Source organism: Oratosquilla oratoria, chromosome 3, assembly GCF_046742065.1.
Source record: "Oratosquilla oratoria isolate Oo_2021 chromosome 3, ASM4674206v1, whole genome shotgun sequence".
NCBI classification, from domain to species: Eukaryota; Metazoa; Arthropoda; class Malacostraca; order Stomatopoda; family Squillidae; genus Oratosquilla; species Oratosquilla oratoria.
The window spans coordinates 55893679-55913499 of NC_134779.1; the positions used below are offsets into that span (position 1 = coordinate 55893679).

General features: G+C 42.0%; 1 protein-coding gene across 1 annotated transcript in view; it reads left to right on the forward strand.

Moving 5' to 3' along the window:
* sti (citron rho-interacting kinase sticky) overlaps positions 1-19821 on the forward strand; it is a 63742-nt gene that overhangs the window by 7724 nt on the left and 36197 nt on the right. Inside the window, exons 5-15 of the mRNA XM_076181231.1 lie at positions 1017-1180; positions 2462-2648; positions 3501-3614; positions 5430-5583; positions 6378-6555; positions 7927-8035; positions 9045-9191; positions 11256-11396; positions 16951-17082; positions 17255-17590; positions 18601-18693. Of these exons, the coding sequence (XP_076037346.1) occupies positions 1017-1180; positions 2462-2648; positions 3501-3614; positions 5430-5583; positions 6378-6555; positions 7927-8035; positions 9045-9191; positions 11256-11396; positions 16951-17082; positions 17255-17590; positions 18601-18693 (1755 nt within the window). The remainder of the gene's footprint in view (positions 1-1016; positions 1181-2461; positions 2649-3500; positions 3615-5429; positions 5584-6377; positions 6556-7926; positions 8036-9044; positions 9192-11255; positions 11397-16950; positions 17083-17254; positions 17591-18600; positions 18694-19821) is intronic.

Here is a 19821-nt window from a genome sequence, read left to right on the forward strand (position 1 = left end):
AAGTTATAGAGTAATGGAAATAAGCAAATGTCTTGCGAGGGGTGAATGTCATGAGAAACGATCTGGGGATGAATGCAAAGGGGTAGTTACACTTAGTATAGATACAGAATTTAAAGAAGGCAAAAACGAAGTGTCCAGACATGTTTGAGGTGAAGTGTTTAATTTTTATAAAAGTAGCAGTTGCCGACAAGACTAACGAGTTAAACACCATATGAGGACTGAGCCTTTATTTGTATGATGTTTCGTTTATTACAGCTTTTTCAAGTACAATACCCATGGCCAACAAATCTTTAAACCACCCTTTGTGAGTAATTTGTCCACGGATGTTTGGACCAGCCTTCTCAACCTTTCCCAGTATTCAATCCTCCTCCTCCTCCTCCTCCTCCTCCTCCTCCTCCTCCTCCTCCTCCTCCTCCTCCTCCTCCTCCTCCTCCTCCTCCTCTCATACTTCTTTCTTTTCCCATTCCCTCCATTCCTCTTATTTAATCTCAACCATGTGTATCTCAACTTGTACTTGAAAAAGCTGTAATAAGTGAAATGTCGTACAAATAAAGGCTCCGTCCTCATATGGTGTTTAACTCGTGAAATGTTTAAGAAATATGGAAGGGGTTATGAGAATGGATAGAATGAGAAATGAGGTGAGGCAGAGAAGAATGTGGAAGGCGAAGGTAGATGGAGTAAACTTAGGGCCCTGTTCACACTAGCAGTTTCAGTCATAGTGTTTCAATTGAAATGTAAGTCAGTGGAGACATTCACACACAACTGCAGTTTTTCCTTGACAGTGGGACTGCCATGGTTCAAACAATTAGTGTGACCAGGGCCTAAGAGGACCAAAAATGAGGTGGGTGGACAGGGTTTAATGGGGTTTGGGTGTAAGAGGAATTTCTATTGAGTGGGGAAAGGAAAAGGCAAGAGTGTTTGACTGGAAAGTGGGTGTATATCATTTATACCCAATGCACAACTATTTGAATGAAACATAAAGTTTACTTTAATTATTATCTTTATGCTCAATTCAGGATGACCAACTTTTGTACCTGGTTATGGAGTTCCACCCAGGTGGTGACCTCTTGTCGCTGCTGGATAGGTTTGATGGGATCTTTTCCGAGAGCATGGCTCGTTTCTACTTAGCCGAGATAACTCTTGCCATCCATGATCTTCATAACATGGGATATGTACACAGGTGAACTAAAGTACTTTAACATTGTTTGAAGCTATAAGTTTAAAACTAATATATCTGCTAGTTACTTTTTTGCAATGTTGCAGTGCTAATGTCCTTCTTGTTCTTGATACATACATACACCAATGGCTGCTTTTCCCCCCTTACAAGGGAGTTGGCCAAAAAACAAAGGCATAAAATCCACTCCCACCTATTCCATCCCCACATACTCAACTCCCATTCACCCCCCTCCCTCCCTCTTGGCTCCTGGATGATGATGTACCTCCCTTTTTTTTAGACATTCCACATGACACCCATCCAACCCAGGTGCCTTACCTGCTATCATTTTAATAACTGCTTTCACCTCATCTTTCCTTATTTCTCTTCCATTTTCCTCATTCATCACTGTTATTTTCTTAGCACTTTCCACTGCAAGTACCTTTCCCTCCCTATCCTCCTTCACATTTAGCAGCTCTAAAATACTATGCCCATCTTCCTCTTACTGCTATCTTTTCCAATATTATCTCTCCATCTGCACCTTTTACCATTTCTTCTCTACTTCATTTGCCTCCTCTTCCTCTTTTAATTTCCTTCCAAAACATTATTATTAGTTTGAATTTTTTCTGTTATACTCTTACCCCATTTTACATCTGCTCTCCTCTTTGATTCCTTTATATTATGCTTTACTTTTTTTTTTCTTTTTCTTTGTACCACTCGTATGATTTTCTTATTCTATTTTGAGACCAATCTATGAATGCTTGTTTCTTCTGTTCCACAACCTTCTTTACTTCATCATTCCACCACTCACTACCCTCCCTTCTATTTTCTTCCATCCTCCTTGTTCCATATACCATCTTTGCACACTTTGTGACTCCCTCCTTGAAACATCCCCCATTCCTCCTCCTCTCCTAGTTCTACTCTATCCTTCACTCCCTACCACTCCTCTCTCAGCTTCTTGTACTCCTTTTCTTTCTCATTTAAGTAGTTTACTCTAAGCACCTCCATACCTTCTGTCCTGTTCCTCTTTCTCCATCTATCCTTCCACCCTCTCCCATGTGTATATATGGTTGACTCTCTTCCTAAACACTGTATTTGTTATCAACTCTCTAGAGACGTCTCCACCATCAACTCTCCACTGTGATTTTTTCCCAGAACTCCACACTTCCCAGCCTCTATGTCTATTGGTTCTTGATAGTGACAGTAAATGTGTTAACATTGATGTATACCAGAAAAGAGAATGAAAGATGTGGCCATCTAATTTTTATATATATATATATATAACCCCAATCTTATCTAATCCACCAGAGACATAAAGCCTGACAATATTCTCATTGATCGCTGTGGACACGTCAAATTGGCGGACTTCGGCTCAGCAGCTAAATTGACTTCGTCAGGTGTTGTTCGGAGCAAGATGGCTGTGGGAACTCCAGATTATATCTCCCCTGAGGTTCTTGCATCACTTAATGAAAAACCAGAGTGTGCAACTTATGGTGTAAGTCTTTTATATATTTCTCTTAAAAGGATTCAATCTCTTTGTTACATTACTGAATAGGTTCATGAGGCAGTACATACATATACCAGAGGCTTTTTCCCCCTTACACGTGGGGGGTAGCCAAAAAGAAAAAAAGCATAGAAACCACTCCCACCCATTCCATTTCCTATATATTCCACAGTAGCTAGAATAAGATGTGTCAAGTTAATTGTCATTGGAGAGGGTTATATATTTTGAAGTTCAGAAAGTTTTGGTAGCTGATGTGATGATTATTATGCTTTCCCTTGCTTCTAAATGACAAATTTGTGACTAACTTTATCAGATCTAAATTGCTTTTAGTTGTTCTATTCTGTATTTATGATATATTATTATAATTGATTTAATATATTATCCAGGAGGAGCCAAGAAAAGAGGAAGGGAGGGAGTGAGGGTGGGTGGAAAATAGGAATGGGTGGGAGTGGATTTATGGTTGTTCTTTTGGCTACCTTCCTTGTAAGGGGAAAAAAGCCCTTAGTATATATACATACATACATATACCAAAGGCTTTTTCCCCCTTACATGGGGGGTAGCCAAAAAGAAAAAGGCATAGAAACCACTCCCACCCATTCCATTCCCTACATATTCCACTCCTCTCCACCCTCCTCCCTCCCTCTTATCTTGGCACCTCCTGGATGACGGGTCATCCCTGCATCCTGTCCATTGCCCTGGGTTAGAAGCAGTGTCGCATATGTATGATTTATTATATCCAAAGAAAGAATAGTTGATGGGCTACTTGAGCCATATGTTCTGAAGTTGCCCTTCTAACCTAAGAACTGGAACCCACTAATTATTGTTACATTATCTCGATTACAGGTGGAGTGTGACTTTTGGTCTCTCGGTATTGTTGCCTATGAGATGCTGTATGGTGAGACTCCTTTCAAAGGCGAGAAGACCATCAGTATTTACAGTAGAATCTTCAATCACAAGGTAAGATAATGCCTTACACGGGAAGCATCACCAAGACCATGTTCTTCATCTCATCCATGTATTGAACAGCCACTTTTCATATTTATTAAGAAGGTGGATGTTCCATCCATTGTTTTGCTGATATGTTTGTTAGGTGACCAATAATACCAGATCCATCTTGGCTTTTGTAATTTACTTGTTTTCCATTGAGTAATTCATTGGTCTTTTTGATTTTTTATATACAGCCCACCCAGCCCTCTCTTGTATTATATCAACTGTTCTTCAGTTGAGGCATAGAAATTTTGATACTCATGATCTTCCAGTCATAAAACTAGATTGGTCATCTGCCAAAATATGTCTTTACCCCTTTATGGTATATGCTTCGATATAAAATATACATACATACATATACATACATATATATACATACATACATATATATACATACATACATATATACATACATACATATACCAAGGCTTTTCCCCTTTACAAGGGAGGTAGCCAAAAAGAAAAAGGCATAAAAACCATTCCCATCCATTCCATCCCTAAATACACTCCACTCCACCCTCCCTCCCATCTTGGCACCTCCTGGATGACGGGTCATCCCTGCACCTTGTCCACTGCCCTGGGTCAGAGGCAGTGTCGCAAGACACAGCACATCCACAGCAAGGCCGCTTCATTAAATCGGCGACCCCCCTCTCTGTCCCCCCATGCAGAAAAGGAGAAGACGGGAAGAAATCCCTTTGGGCTGTGTCAAATTTTTTCTCATACATACTTCCTCACCCCCCATCCCCCACCCACTTCTTTCACACACTCTCCCAAACTCTGTCACCAACTTCCTCAATCCTTCCTCTGATCCTGCGACAAGCAGTGTCGTCAGCAAACAACAGCTGGCTCACCTCCCACTTTTCTCCGTATTCTTTAAACATCTCCAATCCCTGACCAACCACCCTTGCATTTACTTTTCACACCACCCCATCCATGTACAAGTTGAACAGCCAGGGCGACATAACACATCCCTGATAAAGTCCCACCTTTACCTTAAATCACTCACTCACCATTTCTAATCCTGACACATGCTCTACTACTCCCATAAAAACTCTTGACAGCTCCTAGAAGCTTTCCTCCTATCCCATATATCTGCAAAACCTCCCACAGTGCCTTCCTGTCTACCCTGTCATAAGCCTTTTCCAGATCCATAAAAGCCCAAAAAACATCCTTACCTTTTCCTATAGCTTTCTCACATATCTGTCTTACCACAAAAATCTGATCTACACAACCTCTACCTGTCCTAAATCCACATTGTTCCTCTCCAATTACTCCTTCTGTTCCTCTCCTAATCCTCTCAATCAAGATCCTCCCCTAAGGCTTCCCAACTGCACTTAAGCTAATCCCTCTGAAACTACTACACTCACACTTGTCCCCTTTTCCCTTGTAAAGTGGAACTATACAGGCACTCCTCCAGTCCTCTGGCACTCTACCCTCTCTCCAGCAAACATTAAACAACCTCACCAGCCAGTCCACCATCACTGTACCTCCTTTTTTTTTTTAGACATTCTGTATGGCATCCATCCAGACCAGGTGCCTTACCTGCTCTCATCATCTTAACAACTGCCTTCACTTCATCCTTCCTTATTTCTCCTCCATTTTCCTCACTCATCATGGTCATTTTCTTAGCACTTCCCACTGCAACTATCTTTCCCTCCCTATCCTCCTTCACATGTAAATTATGTCTATTCTAAAACAAAGCCATGTAGATTTGCAAACATGCATGCACTCACATAGATGCACATATACATTCATAGTCACTCATTGTTTTGTTTTATCTTACAGGAGAACCTTAAATATCCTGAAGAAGAGGAAGTGAGTACAGTTGCCAAGGACCTCATTAGTGGCCTTTTGGTAGAAGCCAACCATCGCCTCAGCTATACGTCCATTATTCATCACAAATATTTCCTCTGTATTGATTGGAATGATATCAGGAACAGTAAGGATATTTTATTTTCAAACTAGAATATACAGCTGTATGTACACATTAAGTTGATTGGATTTGTTTGCATTAGTTACAGAAACTGGGAGTGCTCTTGCATGCTGTCACTTCTCTGTAAGAGGTGGATACACCTGCCTCCCATTGGTTTGTATTTTGTCTGCTAATAACCAGTGGCTCTATTCTTAGGAACCATATTAGTCTGAAGGAGTCACGAAGATGGTAAAGGAGAGGTTTAGAGAGGGTAGTGGCATAAAGGAGGGATGATAGATGTTGAATGTGATCTGCATTCTTCCTTGACCAGAAACAAAGATCCATTGCCCTTTCCTTGAAAAGGGTGTTCAGGACATCTTTCATCTCTAAGTTAGAATTATTTTTATAGTAATTGAAGGACTCTATACAACAGTCTTTTGAGAGATGTAGTTATCGTAAAATAGACAGATATGTGGGACGAGGCCCTTTGAGTGTGAAATGAACAATTTGGACATGAGTACTCAGACCCTCTTCTAGGAAATGGGTTTTTAAAGTTACAGCCCAAAGCCTCTACCTCTTCTCATTCACTTGAGGTACATCCCTTTGGGCTGGCAATCAGTCACCAGACCAGACCCCCAGTTTCTGGTAAGAAATCGGAGACCTGTGGATCTAGCTGGTGGCTGTTGTTGGCTCGTTATATGCTGCAGAATGGAAAACTGAATCCTGAACCTAAAATAGAAAAATTAATTTAGTCAATACCTTAAATTTTGCTCAGTAAATTTTCACAAAAATTATCTCAATGCATGTCTGTTGTCTTGCAGCTCGGCCCCCCTTTGTCCCAGTGGTGACGAGTACAGACGACACCAGCAACTTTGAGGAGTTTGAACATGAGCAGTCACCTCCCAACCTTGGTGCGCTGTGTACCAAAAGGGGGTTTTCAGGCAGGAACCTTCCCTTCATTGGATTTACTTATGCAAGACCAGTTCATCAAAATGATAGGTAACTGAATATTTCATCAGATTATCTTATTTTTTCTTTCTTTTTCTTTTCTTTTTCCTTTATGTTGTAATTACTCATTATATATTGCTGTGGATGTCCTTGCTGTGGATGTGCTGTGTCTTGCGACACTGCCTCTGACCCAGGGCGGTGGGCAAGGTGCGGGGATGGCCCGTCATCCAGGAGGTGCTCAGATGAGAGGGAGGGTGGAAGGGGTGTGGAGTGTATTTAGGGATGAAATGGGTGGGAGGTTTTTATGCCTTTCCCTTTTTGGCTACCTCCCTTGAAAGGGGGAAAAAGCCTTGGTATGTGTATGTATGTATGTATATTTATTTACCAGTGCAACACAATACACAGCTCACTGGCCAAGTGGGTTAGGGCAAGGGCATTGCTACTTGTGGTGAAGGTTGAGGGATGGCAGTTTGAACCCTGTCACCAGTGAAGTTGAACCAAGGGGGGACGGAGAGGGGGGGGGGGTCACCGAATATATGAAGCGCCCTTGCTGTGGATGTGCTGGTCTTGCGACACTGCTTCTGACCCAGGGCAGTGGACAGGATGGAGGAATGCCCCATCATCCAACAGGTGCCAAGATAAGAGAGAAGGAGGAGGGTGGAGGGAAGTGGAATATGTAGGGAATGGAATGGGTGGGAGTGGTTTCTATGCCTTTTTCTTTTTGGCTACCCCCCGTGTAGGGGGGAAAAACCTTTGGTATATGTATGTATGTATTTCTATGGTGTTGTGGGATAAGGGGATAAGGAGGTAGGGTCACTATGTCAACAAAATGGTGGACCCCTGCAGTGGATGTGCTATCTTGCTATATTGCTTTTGATACAGGCAGTGGGCAGGAGGTGGAAGCAAAGGTGAAAGGGAAGCAATAGCAGTGAGATGGGTTCATGCCTTGGCTGGCTAGCTCCCTTATAAAGAGGAAGAAACCTCTCAGTATATAGATATGGAGGGTGCTTCTACTTGGATACCTCAGTATTATTTATTTACTTAGGTGTATTATATGGGAAGGGAGCTATGCTCACAGTGACCCATCTATCTTTCAGCATCAAGTTTGTTCTTAAGTTCTTGAAGGCCTTGTGTGTGAATGTGTGTGTGCATGCATGTGTAACCCAAACTCAAACAATATGTAAGTTAAAATCTAAGTATGTTAATTGGAAATCAAGGATATAGATTAAGTTGGAACTACATACATACATTCATACACTAAAGGCTTTTCTTTTTCCCCCCTTACAAGGGAGGTAGCCTGAGTTTAGGTATGATAAAAATTGGAAAATGAGAGATGGGACCCAGTGAATGTTGCTCTGTTCCTGTGTACTACAATTAGGCAAATATATGTTTCTATTATTTAATTATTTATTCTTTTTACAGGGCTCTAAATGAATCTTTTGCACTGATTGATATAGACAAAGAAGTAAAAGATGAGCTTGACGGGGAGCTGCAAGCCAAAGAGAAAGAGCTCCATAATTTGAAGCTGCAGGTGAAATATGATTATTTTTTTCTTTCTATATTTTTATTTTATTAGAAAAAAAAGTACATACATACCCATACCAATGGCATTTTCCCCCATACAAGGGAGGTAGCCAAAGTCATAGGCATAAATCCACTCCCACCCACTTCATTCTCACATACTCCACTCCCATTCACCACTCCTCCCTCTCTCTTTTCTTGGCTTGTCCTGGATGATGGGTGATCCCTGCATCTTGCCCATTGCCCTGGGTCAGAAGCAATGTAGCCGTGTCTTTCTACATTGCTTCTGACCCAGGGCAGTGGGCAAGATGCAGGGATCACCCATCATCTAGGAGGAGCCAAGAAAAGAGAGGGGTGGTGGTGAATGGGAGTGGAGTATGTGGGAATGAAGTGGCTGGGAGTGGATTTATGCCTTTGACTTTAGCTATCTCCTTTGTAAGGGGGAAAAAACTGTTGGTAAATGTATGTATATATTTATTTATCTATTTTCTTAAATTTATGGTGAACTTTTATGTTCAAACTCTCTTATCACTCTAGTATAAAAAGGGAGGAGGGACTGTCTTTGATGCTTCAGTTCAAGAATTTACATATTTTCAAAGTATTTTTATTTACACTAATTTGTCCCCGTTTCATACACACCAGAAACCATTTAATGCCCCTCCCATTTTTTCATCTGTGAAATGCTAAAATGATAGGGGCATTATATGCGTTTTAATGTGTATGAAGTGGGTGCATGCTTTGTCTTGGCTACACCCTTATAAGGGGAGAGGGCCATGTGTCAGTTACATGTCATGGAACATGACATATGTCTTCTCCCTTCCTTCCTCAACAGACATTCCCCTCTTTCCCAGTGCCCCTTATACCCCATCCATCCATCTCATCCTTGGCCCCCTCATGTTCACTCCTTCCATCTCTGCCTTCCGTACCTCTTTTACTAATCTTTCTTCACTCATTCTTTCCATGTGTCCAAACCATAGAGAGTATAAGACATGTAAATGGTTATTTTTTATTCTCTTCAGATACAATCTTTGCAAGATGGTGACCAGGGGCGTCAGTTGCAGCAGTCTGAGAAGAAGGTTCAGGAGTCTGAGATTATGATTAAGCAATTGGAGGAGGAGAGGAGTAAATTAGAAAAAGATGTTTTGTCCAAAGAGAATATGGTCATGGTGAGTAAAAACAATGAACAACATAATATGAATGTAAGAGCTAGGTGTAGATCAAGGAAAAGGAGGGTGGATGTCCTTATGAACCCATAGGTGGTTGTGGTCAGGATGTCAAACACATGAAAATGTGAGTAAAGGTGACAGAGATAGTTGGAAAATTATTGTGTGGAGTAGGAGAGGGGTGCACAGAGGATGAATAAGTAGTATTACAGTAAGTCCTCGTTATACGGTACATGTGCGTTCCTGAAAACCTTACCGCAAATTGAAATTACTGTATACCGAACCCATTATAACATGTAATAATAGGATATGGCAGACATACCTTCTCCCTGCTCTTTCCTCTTCAAAATATCTAGCGGATACCGTATCTGAATTTTTCTTACCGTAAATAGAATCGAGGTTAGTATTTACCAAATACCGTAACTGTGAATTTACCGGATAAAGAATTACTGTATAAGGAGGACTCACTGTAATCAATTTGTTGTCTCAGGTTTTGCGCAGGAAATCCATGACTCCCAGGTAATTGGTAATGGGGACTAAATTGGCCCACATGTCTCTCAGGGAAGAGATAATGTGTTGTTAACTGGATAAGTTATGGAGAAAAGTGGGAGGTGAGCCAGTTGTTGTTTGCTGATGACACTCTGCTTGTGGCAGGGTCAGAGGAGGGATTAAGGGAGTTAGTGACAATTTGGGAAGGTATGTAATAGGAGAAAGTTGAAGGTAGATGTGGGTAAAAGCAAAGTAATGAGATATAAAAGGGTAGATAAAGGCAGTGTGTTGGAAACAAGTCTAAAAGTAGAGAGGTTGGAGGAAGTGGATGGCTTTAGGTATTTAAGGTTGCATATGGCAGGAAAGGGAGGAGTTGAGGTAAACTGTAGATTGAGAGAAGCAAGTAAATCCCTTGGGGGATTAATTTTTTTTATGAGAAATAGGCATCTGGGAATGGATACAAAGAGGAGATTGTTTGAGGGGGTGATTGTGCCAACAGCATTGTATTGGGCAGAGATGAAATGTCTGAGAAGTATGGTAGGGTTTACTAGGTTGGATAGAGTGAGAAACGAGGAGGAGAGTGGGAGCGGAAAAAGAGATAGCAGATAGGGCTGATGAAAGATTATTGGGATGGTTTGGACATGTGAAAAAAATGAGTGATAAAAGATTAGTAAAGGAGGTGTGGAAGGCAGAAGTGGAGGGAGTGAACATGAGGGAACGACCGAGGATGAGATGGATGGATGGAGTGAAGGGGGCATTGAGAAAGAGGGGAATGTCTGCTGAGGAGGGAAGGGAGAAGGCAGGAGATAGGGATGAGTGGAGAGTGAGTGTGTATAGATGATACTATTATGCAAGGAAGGGGGCATAGGGGATGCTTAAGTGTGAATGATATTTTGATGTATGAGGGGATGGAGAAGGGGGATCACAGATTAAGTAAAGCAACCTTGGTGTGGATGTACTGTGTCTTGCTACATTGCTTCTGATCCATCATCCATGAGGAGCTAAGATGGAAGGGGGAAAGGGTGCTGGTAGGAGTGGAATGGGTGGGAGTTGGTACGTGCCGTTGATTTGGCTACCTCCCTTATAAAGGGGAAAAAGCTCTTGGTATATATTGTAGATAGAACTGGTTAAGGCTAGAGCAGGGGAGTGTAGGATGAGGTGTTAGGTGCCTTGTGTAGTGATTGCATGTGGGACATTTTGATTCTGTAGCCAGGCCTATTCTGTGTTAATACTTTTTTAAAGTTGGATAGTTGTAAGAATGCAGTCATGCCAGTGTAGTTCTTATTATGAGAGGGTTGGCAGTTCTCTATTGGGCTGATGTCTCGGAGTTGGATAGTCAGTCTTGAAGTGCTTTTGTTTTCATAATCCGCGTGTGTATGCATTTTTGTTTAGAGGTTTTGTGGGTTGTGTGTTGTAGATGATTGAGTAGTATGTTCCTAATTATTTGTTCCACAAAAGGGTCAAAATATAATGTTATTAAAAATCATGAAATAGAAATTGTCATTTCATAAATAAAGCCATAGAATTCTACATTTTTCATGTTCATTTTCCTCAGTCTTGTTCCTTAATGTCTTACAGGTGCTGAAGAAGGAATTAGCAGTGGAGAAGTCAGAGAGATCCAAGGAGCAAGGGAAGATAATAGAGCTTGTTAGGAACAAGAAGAATGACTGGATGAAGCAGATGGATGATAAGACTCAGAATTTAAAGAAGAAATTGCAGGTAAGCTATATATATATATGTATATGAGGGTCTTAATCATTTATAAATATTATGTTATCAAATACCCCTGTCTGGGGTATTGGCTGCATGTTATTGTGGGGTTAATAGCTGCTAAGTAGCATGCAACCGATACCTTAGGGTCTATATGAGGTGCCCCTATGGACCAGAATCACACATCATTTTGTCTGTGGTAGAGGAAATCTGTTCATAGAGAAATGATGATAATTTTATTCTATTGCAACTCCCTCTGTTATGTTGACCAATCACTCTTGTTGGTGTCTTTTACCGCTTCTCTGAATATTTATTTTCTCATTTTGCCGAACCTGTGGTGGGGGAAAAGAATACTGCAACCAAGTATTTCCACTTGAGTCATAAAAGGCGACAAAGACAGGATGGGGATAGGACTAGGCATCCTTCTCCCTGTAACCCCAAAGGGGACATTTAAAAAAAAAGAAAAGCAAAGGTATAAGAGGGTCTGGGAGTTTTCCAAACAGTACCCTAAGGTTTGGGCCTTTAATATGTGTGAATGTGGTTCAGATGTGGTACTCATACCTCATGATGCCTACATAGGCATCATCATATGGATGAGGTTAAAACTCCTGTTTTTCTAGCTGCTCACCCTTTAAATTCATCTTCAACCCACCACCATATATCCTTAATTGTATATCTCATCTATCTACATACCATGAGGAGAAATGGGCGGGGGGGGTGGGGTAGTATGTGTGAGTAAATTTTGACGCAGCCCGAAGGGATTTCTCCCCGTCCTCTCCTTATATGCAAGGGGGGAGGGAGAGGGGGGGTCGCCGATTAAATGAAGCGGCCTTGCTGTGGATGTGCTGTGTCTTGCGACACTGCTTCTGACCCAAGGCGGTGGGCAGGGTGCAGGGATGACCCGTCATCCAGGAGGTGCTCAGATGAGAGGGAGGGTGGGAGGGGTGTGGAGTGTATTTAGGGATGAAATGGGTGGGAGTGTTTTTATGCCTTTCCCTTTTTGGCTACCTCCCTTGGAAGGGGGAAAAAGCCTTGGTATATGTATGTATGTATATGTATGTATCTACATACCAAGGGCTCTTTCCCCCTTAACTATGCTACCTCCCTTATAAGGGGGAAAGACCTCTTGGTATATACATACATACATATACCAAAGGCGTTTTCCCCCTTACACGGGGGTAGCCAAAAAGAAAAAGGCATAGAAATCACTTGGTATATAGATAGATACTATATCTCATCACTTTACTCTTGCCTACATTTACTTTCAGTTTTCTCCTGTAACACACCCTCCCAAACTTTACCATCAAATGCTTCAGTCTTCAGACTCGGCTGTCTGTGTAGTGTCATCCACAAACTGCAACCTTTTCACATCCCTCTTCCCATCCTTTTCCTTTCCCATCCACTGAAAGGTACATACATACATATACCAAGGCTTTTTCCCCCTTCCAAGGGAGGTAGCCACAAAAAGAAAGGCATAAAAACACTCCCACCCATTTCATCCCTAAAAACACTCCACACCCCTCCCACCCTTCCTCTCATCTGAGCACCTCCTGGATGACGGGTCATCCCTGAACCCTGCCCACCGCCCTGGGTCAGAAGCAGTGTCGCAAGACACAGTACATCCACAGCAAGGCCGCTTCATTTAATCGGCGACCCCCCCTCTCCGTCCCCCCTTGCATATAAGGAGAGGACGGGGAGAAATCCCTTCGGGCTGCGTCAAAATTTACTCACACATACTACCCCACCCCCCACCCCCCCGCCTATTCCTCCTCATGTCGTCACAACATCATCCATATACAACCATTCTCCACTCACCTCTGTCTTCCGTCCTCTCCCTTCCTTCCTCAACAGACATTCCCCTCTTCCCCAAAGCCCCCTTCACCCCATCCATCCACCTCATCCTAGGACGTCCCCTCATGTTCACTCCCTCCACATCTGCCTTCCATACCTCTTTTACTAGTCTTTCGTCACTCATTCTTTCCATGTGTCCAAACCATCCTAATATTCTTTCATCAACCCTCTCTCCCAAATCCTTTTTCACCCCTGTTCTCCTCCTCACCTCCTCATTTCTCACTCTATCTAGCCTAGTAACCCCCACCATACTTCTCAGACACCTCATCTCAAACACATTCAAACTCCTTCTCTCTTCTTCTCTTATGTTCCACGTTTCTGCCCCATACAGTGCTGTTGGCACAATCACTCCTTCATACAGTCTCCTCTTCGCATCCATTCCCAAATGTCTATTTCTCATTACACTCTTTAAACCACCAAGGCATTTACTCGCTTCTCTCAATCTACATTCTACCTCCACCTTCACTCCACCTTTTCCTGCTACACTTGCACCCAAGTATCTAAAACTATCCACTTCCTCCAGTCGCTCTCCCTTAATGTTCACTTCCAGTCTACTGCCACTTTCACCCCTTGTACATCTCATCACCTTACTTTTACCCACATTTATCTTTAGCTTTCTTCTATCACATACTCTCCCAAACTCTGCCACCAGCTTCCTCAATCCCTCCTCTGACCCTGCCACAAGCGCAGTGTCGTCCGCAAACAACAGCTGGCTCACCTCCCACTTTTCTCCATTTTCTTTAACCATCTCCAATCCCTGACTCACCACCCTAGCATTCACCTCTCGCACCACCCCATCCATGTATAAGTTGAACAGCCAGGGCGACATAACGCATCCTTGACGAAGTCCCACCTTTACTTCAAACCACTCACTCTCTCCATTTCCAATCCTAACACATGCTCTACTACTACTCACATAAAAACTCTTGACAGCTCCCAAAAGCTTTCCTCCTATCCCATAAATCTGCATAACCTCCCACAGTGCCTTTCTGTCTACCCTATCATAAGCCTTTTCCAGATCCATAAAAGCCCAAAAAACATCCTTCCCCTTTCCTATAGCTTTTTCACATATCTGTCTTACCACAAAGATCTGATCTACACAACCTCTACCCGTCCTAAATCCACACTGTTCCTCACCAATTACTCCTTCTGTTCCTCTCCTAATCCTCTCAATTAAGATTCTCCCATAAGCCTTCCCTACTACACTCAACAGGCTAATCCCTCTGAAATTACTACATTAACACTTGTCCCCTTTTCCATTGTAAAGAGGAACTATACAGGCACTACTACAGTCCTCCGGTACTTTACCCTCTCTCCAGCAAACATTAAATAATCTCACCAACCAGTCCACCATCACTGAACCCCCCTTTTTCAGACATTCTGCATGACATCCATCCAGACCAGGTGCCTTACCTGCTTTCATCATCTTAACAACTGTCTTCACCTCATCCTTCCTTATTTCTCCTCCGTTCTCCTCACTCATCACTCTCATTTTCTTCGTATTTCCCACTGCAGCTATCTTTCCTTCCCTATCCTCCTTCACATTTAGCAACTCCCTAAAATATTCTGCCCATCTTCCCCTCACTGCCATCTCTTCCATTATCAACTCTCCATCTGTACCTTTTACCTTTTCTTCCCTACTTGATTCGCCTCCTCTTCCTCTCTTAATTTCTTTCCAAAACATCTTTTTATTACTTTCAAAATTTTCTGTCATACTCCTACCCCATTTCACATCTGCTCTCCTCTTTGCCTCCTTTACCTTTTGCTTTACTTCTCTTTTCTTTTCTTTGTACCTCTCATATGACTCCCCTGTCCTCTTTTGTAACCAATCTGTGAATGCTCGCTTCTTCTCTTCTACAACCTTCTTTGTTTCCTCATCCCACCATTCACTACCCTTTCTTCTATTTCCCCCTGTCCTTCTTGTTCCACACACCCTCCTTGCACACTTTAAGACTCCCTCCTTGAACCATCCCCATTCCTCCTCCACACCCATCTCTGCTCTATCCTTTACTCCCTCCCACTCCTCCTTCAGCTTCTTTTCGTACTCCTTCTCCTTTTCCTTTCCATTCAAGGAGTTCACTCTAAGAACCTCCCTACCTTTTGTCCCTTTCCTCCTTCTCCATCTATCCTCCACTCTCAACTTACCTTCCACCAAAAAATGATCTGATATTCCCCCACCCTCTCCCCTTAGCACATGTACATCCTTAACTCTTCCTATCATAATCCTATTTACCACTACATAATCCATTAGCGCTCTATCTACCACCCTTCCCTCCACCACCCTCTCCCATGTGTACTTATGCTTGACTTTCTTCCGAAACACTGTATTTGCTATCATCAACTCTCTTTCTAGACACATTTCCACCATCAACTCTCCACTACGATTCTTTCCTGGAACTCCACACTTCCCAACCACTCCATCGATTGGACCATTTCCCACTCTAGCATTAAGGTCTCCCAGTACTATTACATTGACATTTCTTCCTAAACCCTCTATGCACTCATTTAAATCTATCCAAAAGGCCTCCCTTTCTTCTACACTCTTCTCACTGCCCGGCCCATATGCACTTACAAAGACCCACATCTCCTTTCCCAGTTTCACCTTCATCCACATTATCCTTGAGGAAACCTCCTTCCACTCCACTACCCCTTTACCTATCTCCTCACTTACAAGAATAGCCACCCCTTCCCTCCCTCGCCCTCTCTTCACTCCTGATAACCTCCCACTTACACTCCCAAACATACACTCACCCTTCCCTTTCAACTTAGTTTCACTCAAAGCCAACACATCCAACTTTCTTCTCACAAACATACTACCTATCTCTTCCCTTTTACTCTCATCTGTACCACATCCACGCACATTAAAAGACCCAAACCTTAGGGTGCTGGCCCGAGGCCCGCCAGCACCCCTTATGCCTTTTCTTTTCATTTTAGGTAATTGCCCCTTGGGGCTACAGGGAGAAGGATGCCTAGTCCCTCTCCCCGTCCCTTTCTTCTCGCCTCTTACGATCCAAGTGGGAAAACTTGGTGGCAGTATTCTTTTCCCCCACCACAGGGAATTTCCCCAATCAGAAAGAGAATACTCAGAGAAATGGTACAGGACAGCAACAAGGGGTTGGGGGACAGCATAACGGAGGGACAGTCGTAGTATAAAAGTGTCATCATTTCTCTATGAACAGAATTTCTTCTATCATAGACAAAATGATGTGTGGCTCTGGTCCGTAGGGGCGCCCCATATAGACCCTAAAGTATCGACTGCATGCTACTTTGCCACAATAACAAGCAGCCAATACCCCAGACGGGGTATATATGCACCACTGAAAGGTGCAAGTCATAAAAAACAGAAACTTGTTAATTGGAATGTGGTTGCTCATCCTCTGTAGAGGGATTTCTGTCTATAGACTAAGGGCTTTTTTTCCACCTTATAAAAGAGGCAGTCAAGTCAAAAGGCACGTATCCACTGCTAACCACCACCCTTTCATCTTAGTTCCTTGTGGATGAAGGATCATCCCTGTCCCCTGTCAGAAGCAATGCAGCAAGACACAGTATATCTATTTGGTAAATTAAAATTGTTGGGCAACACTCCTAGAATTAAGGCACAAGATGCAGCAGTAGAATTAAGTGTAGTTTTAGCAAGAGAATGACCTAGTTTTGTATGCTGTAGAGCAGACATTGTGAGTGAAAATTTATTTAAACCATTTCATTTTGGCAGCACTATGAAGAAAGTTATGCCCTTCTGGATGGGAAATACATGGATGCCCTGAATGAATTACGGGAGGTCAGCTTACAGTTCAACACGTGTAAGGGGACTGTTGTTAAGCTAAACAACAAACTTAAAGACATGGTAAGTTGAAGGGATGAAAGTTCTTCCATTGGAGTAATGTACTGAAAAATTATTATGTGCAGCAGACAGTGAAGTCATGTTCATCCAAAGGCTCAGTGTTATAACCTCAATGATGTGTTTCCTTTTTTCCTTCCATTTGTTATTTTGAAAGATGGCTTTCAATTTTTTGTAGGAGAAAGGAAACATGAGTGAAAAGAAAGAAAAAGGAGCCATGGAAAATGTGTTGCAAGAATTAGAGGAGAAGTTGAAGGAGAAAGAAAAAGAATTGGAGGTTGTCAGTCAAAAACTTGAGGCAGTAGTGAAACTTCAGGAAGAGTCCGTGAAGGAAGCACAGGGCTTGAAGGAGGAGAATCTGAAGCTGGAAGCAGAATTTGTCAAGAAAGAGTCCGAGGCTTTGGCCAAGTGCAATGAGGCTGAGGGGAATTTGGAAAATATGAAAAGAAACCTTGCACTGAAGAAGGAGGAAGCTTCCGTGGCTGAGTCTCGCATAAAAGAAATGAAAGAAAAGGTGAGATAATTGTTATATATATATATGTGTGTGTGTGTGTGTATGTATGTATGTATATATGTATGTATTTACCTAGTTGTATTTTACATGTATGTATGTATATTTGGTAGTAAAACCCTGTGGGGTTAAAAGCTGCTCAGTAGCATGCAGCTGATACTAAAGGGTCTATATGGGGTGCCCCTATGGACCAGAGCCATACAACACGTCATTTTGTCTGTGTTAGAGAAAATCTCTGTTCGTAGAGGGATCAGTTTGTTAAGTGTAATTGGGAAGGCTTATGGGAGGGTTTTGATTGAGAGGATTAGGAGAGGAACAGAGGGAGTAATTAGTGAGGAACAGTGGTTTTAGGACAGGTAGGGCTTGTGTGGATCAGTGAACATGAGGGGGGGACCAAGGATGAGATGGATGGATGGAGTAAAAGGGGCATTGGGAAAGAGGGGAATGTCTGCTGAGGAAGGCCAGGAGAAGACAGAAGATGGGATGAATGGAGAATAGTTGTGTATGGAAGATGCTGTGATGCATGAGGAGGAGTGGGTGGAGGGTGGGGATTGAGGGAGTATGTGTGAAAAATAATTTGATGTAGCCTGAAGGGATTTCTCCCCATCTCTTTTACTGCATGAGGTGATGGAAAGGGGTTGTTGCTAATTTAATGAAGTGGCCTTGCTGTGGATGTACTGTCTTACAACACTGCCTCAGACCCAGGGCAGTGGGTGAGATGCAGGGATGACCTGTCATCCAGGAGGAGCCAAGAGGGAGGGAGGGGTGGTGAATGGGAGCGGTGTGTGTGAGGATGGAATGGGTGTGATTGGATTTTATGCCTTTGTTTTTTGGCTACCTCCCTTGTAAGGGGGAAAAAGCCTTTGGTATATATATGTACAAAGTCCTATGTAAGGCACACCATCCTAGCCTTCTCATAGGGTGAGTTTTGTGACATTAAATCTAATCTTTGTGAATAGTAACACAAACATATATTGCTGAAGTAGTGTTCTAACAGTATTTAATCACTGCAGGTGTTACGTGAAAAAGAAGCAAAGATTGTGGACTTAGAAAAGAGGCTGACACTTGAAAGTAAGGAATGCTTAGTCCTGAAGGGAAAGTTGCAGGTAAGTAATGAACTATGTAAAGGAACAGGGTGAATAATATTTAGTGTATTTAGGATCATAGAAAAAAGGCAATGAAAAGTCCGTATTTAGAATGGGGTCATAAGATAGTGTTATTTTTGCATACCATTACACTATTTACAAAAGTATTTATTTAGGAAGAAAATTAATTATTTGATGATATGTATCTGCAGTAGTTGGAAGCAATTGATTTTTCATTACTTAAGGGGGTACGCGACACCTGGAGGTCATTTTCTAAAATATTTAGAGTAAAGAGCTGAAACTTCTCAGGTAAATAGGTATCCATATTGCTTACATTTTAGGTGAAGCAGAATGATGTATGTACACATGTACATATGTACACATGTACACATGTACGTATACCAGTAGCGACATTTAAAAATGCACAGCACCATAATACGTGGACCAATTTGTTTTATATTTTGGCTATGATTAGTCAGTAGGCACACCTAGGGCCGGTCATTGAGTAATTGAAAAATTTCCTTTATACTTTTGCATACAGGCATTTCAATTTTAATGGCTGGCAAAAATCGTGAAAAATACAATTTTTTTGCTCTTGTTTCCATTATTACTCCGAACTCTTTCATCCTATTCAAAATATTCGAACGATCGGCCCTAGCAGTTACTAAAAGTAATATTCCCTGTAAGTTTCATTTAAATCTAATGTATATTAGATTTTTTATGATTAAAAAAAAGTAGAAAAATATCGAACGGAGATATGGCAACTTGAAATATGAATATATCTGTAACTTGCTTATAGTTTCACCAATTTGACTGATTTTTTCATGGCTTAATTCTTATTATATAATAAGTAAGTACAGTAAAAATTATCAACATATTTTAATTATAAGTACTTTAAATACTGAAAAACTAAAGTATAAGTATGTCACAGTAGTGACGACGCACAGACGACAACATCATATAATTTGCTTTTTTGCACCTTTGGCGGTTTCTTCATATGAAACCTCTCTGCTGGGGGTCTTCAGGGTATCTAAATCATTGGAAAGAGGTTTATTTTCCAGTAGTGGGCACCTTCTCTTTCCTCATCAGATTCCCCTCGCCAATCTATGTTGGTAGGACACCCCCTCCAGCATCATATGATGTCCCTTC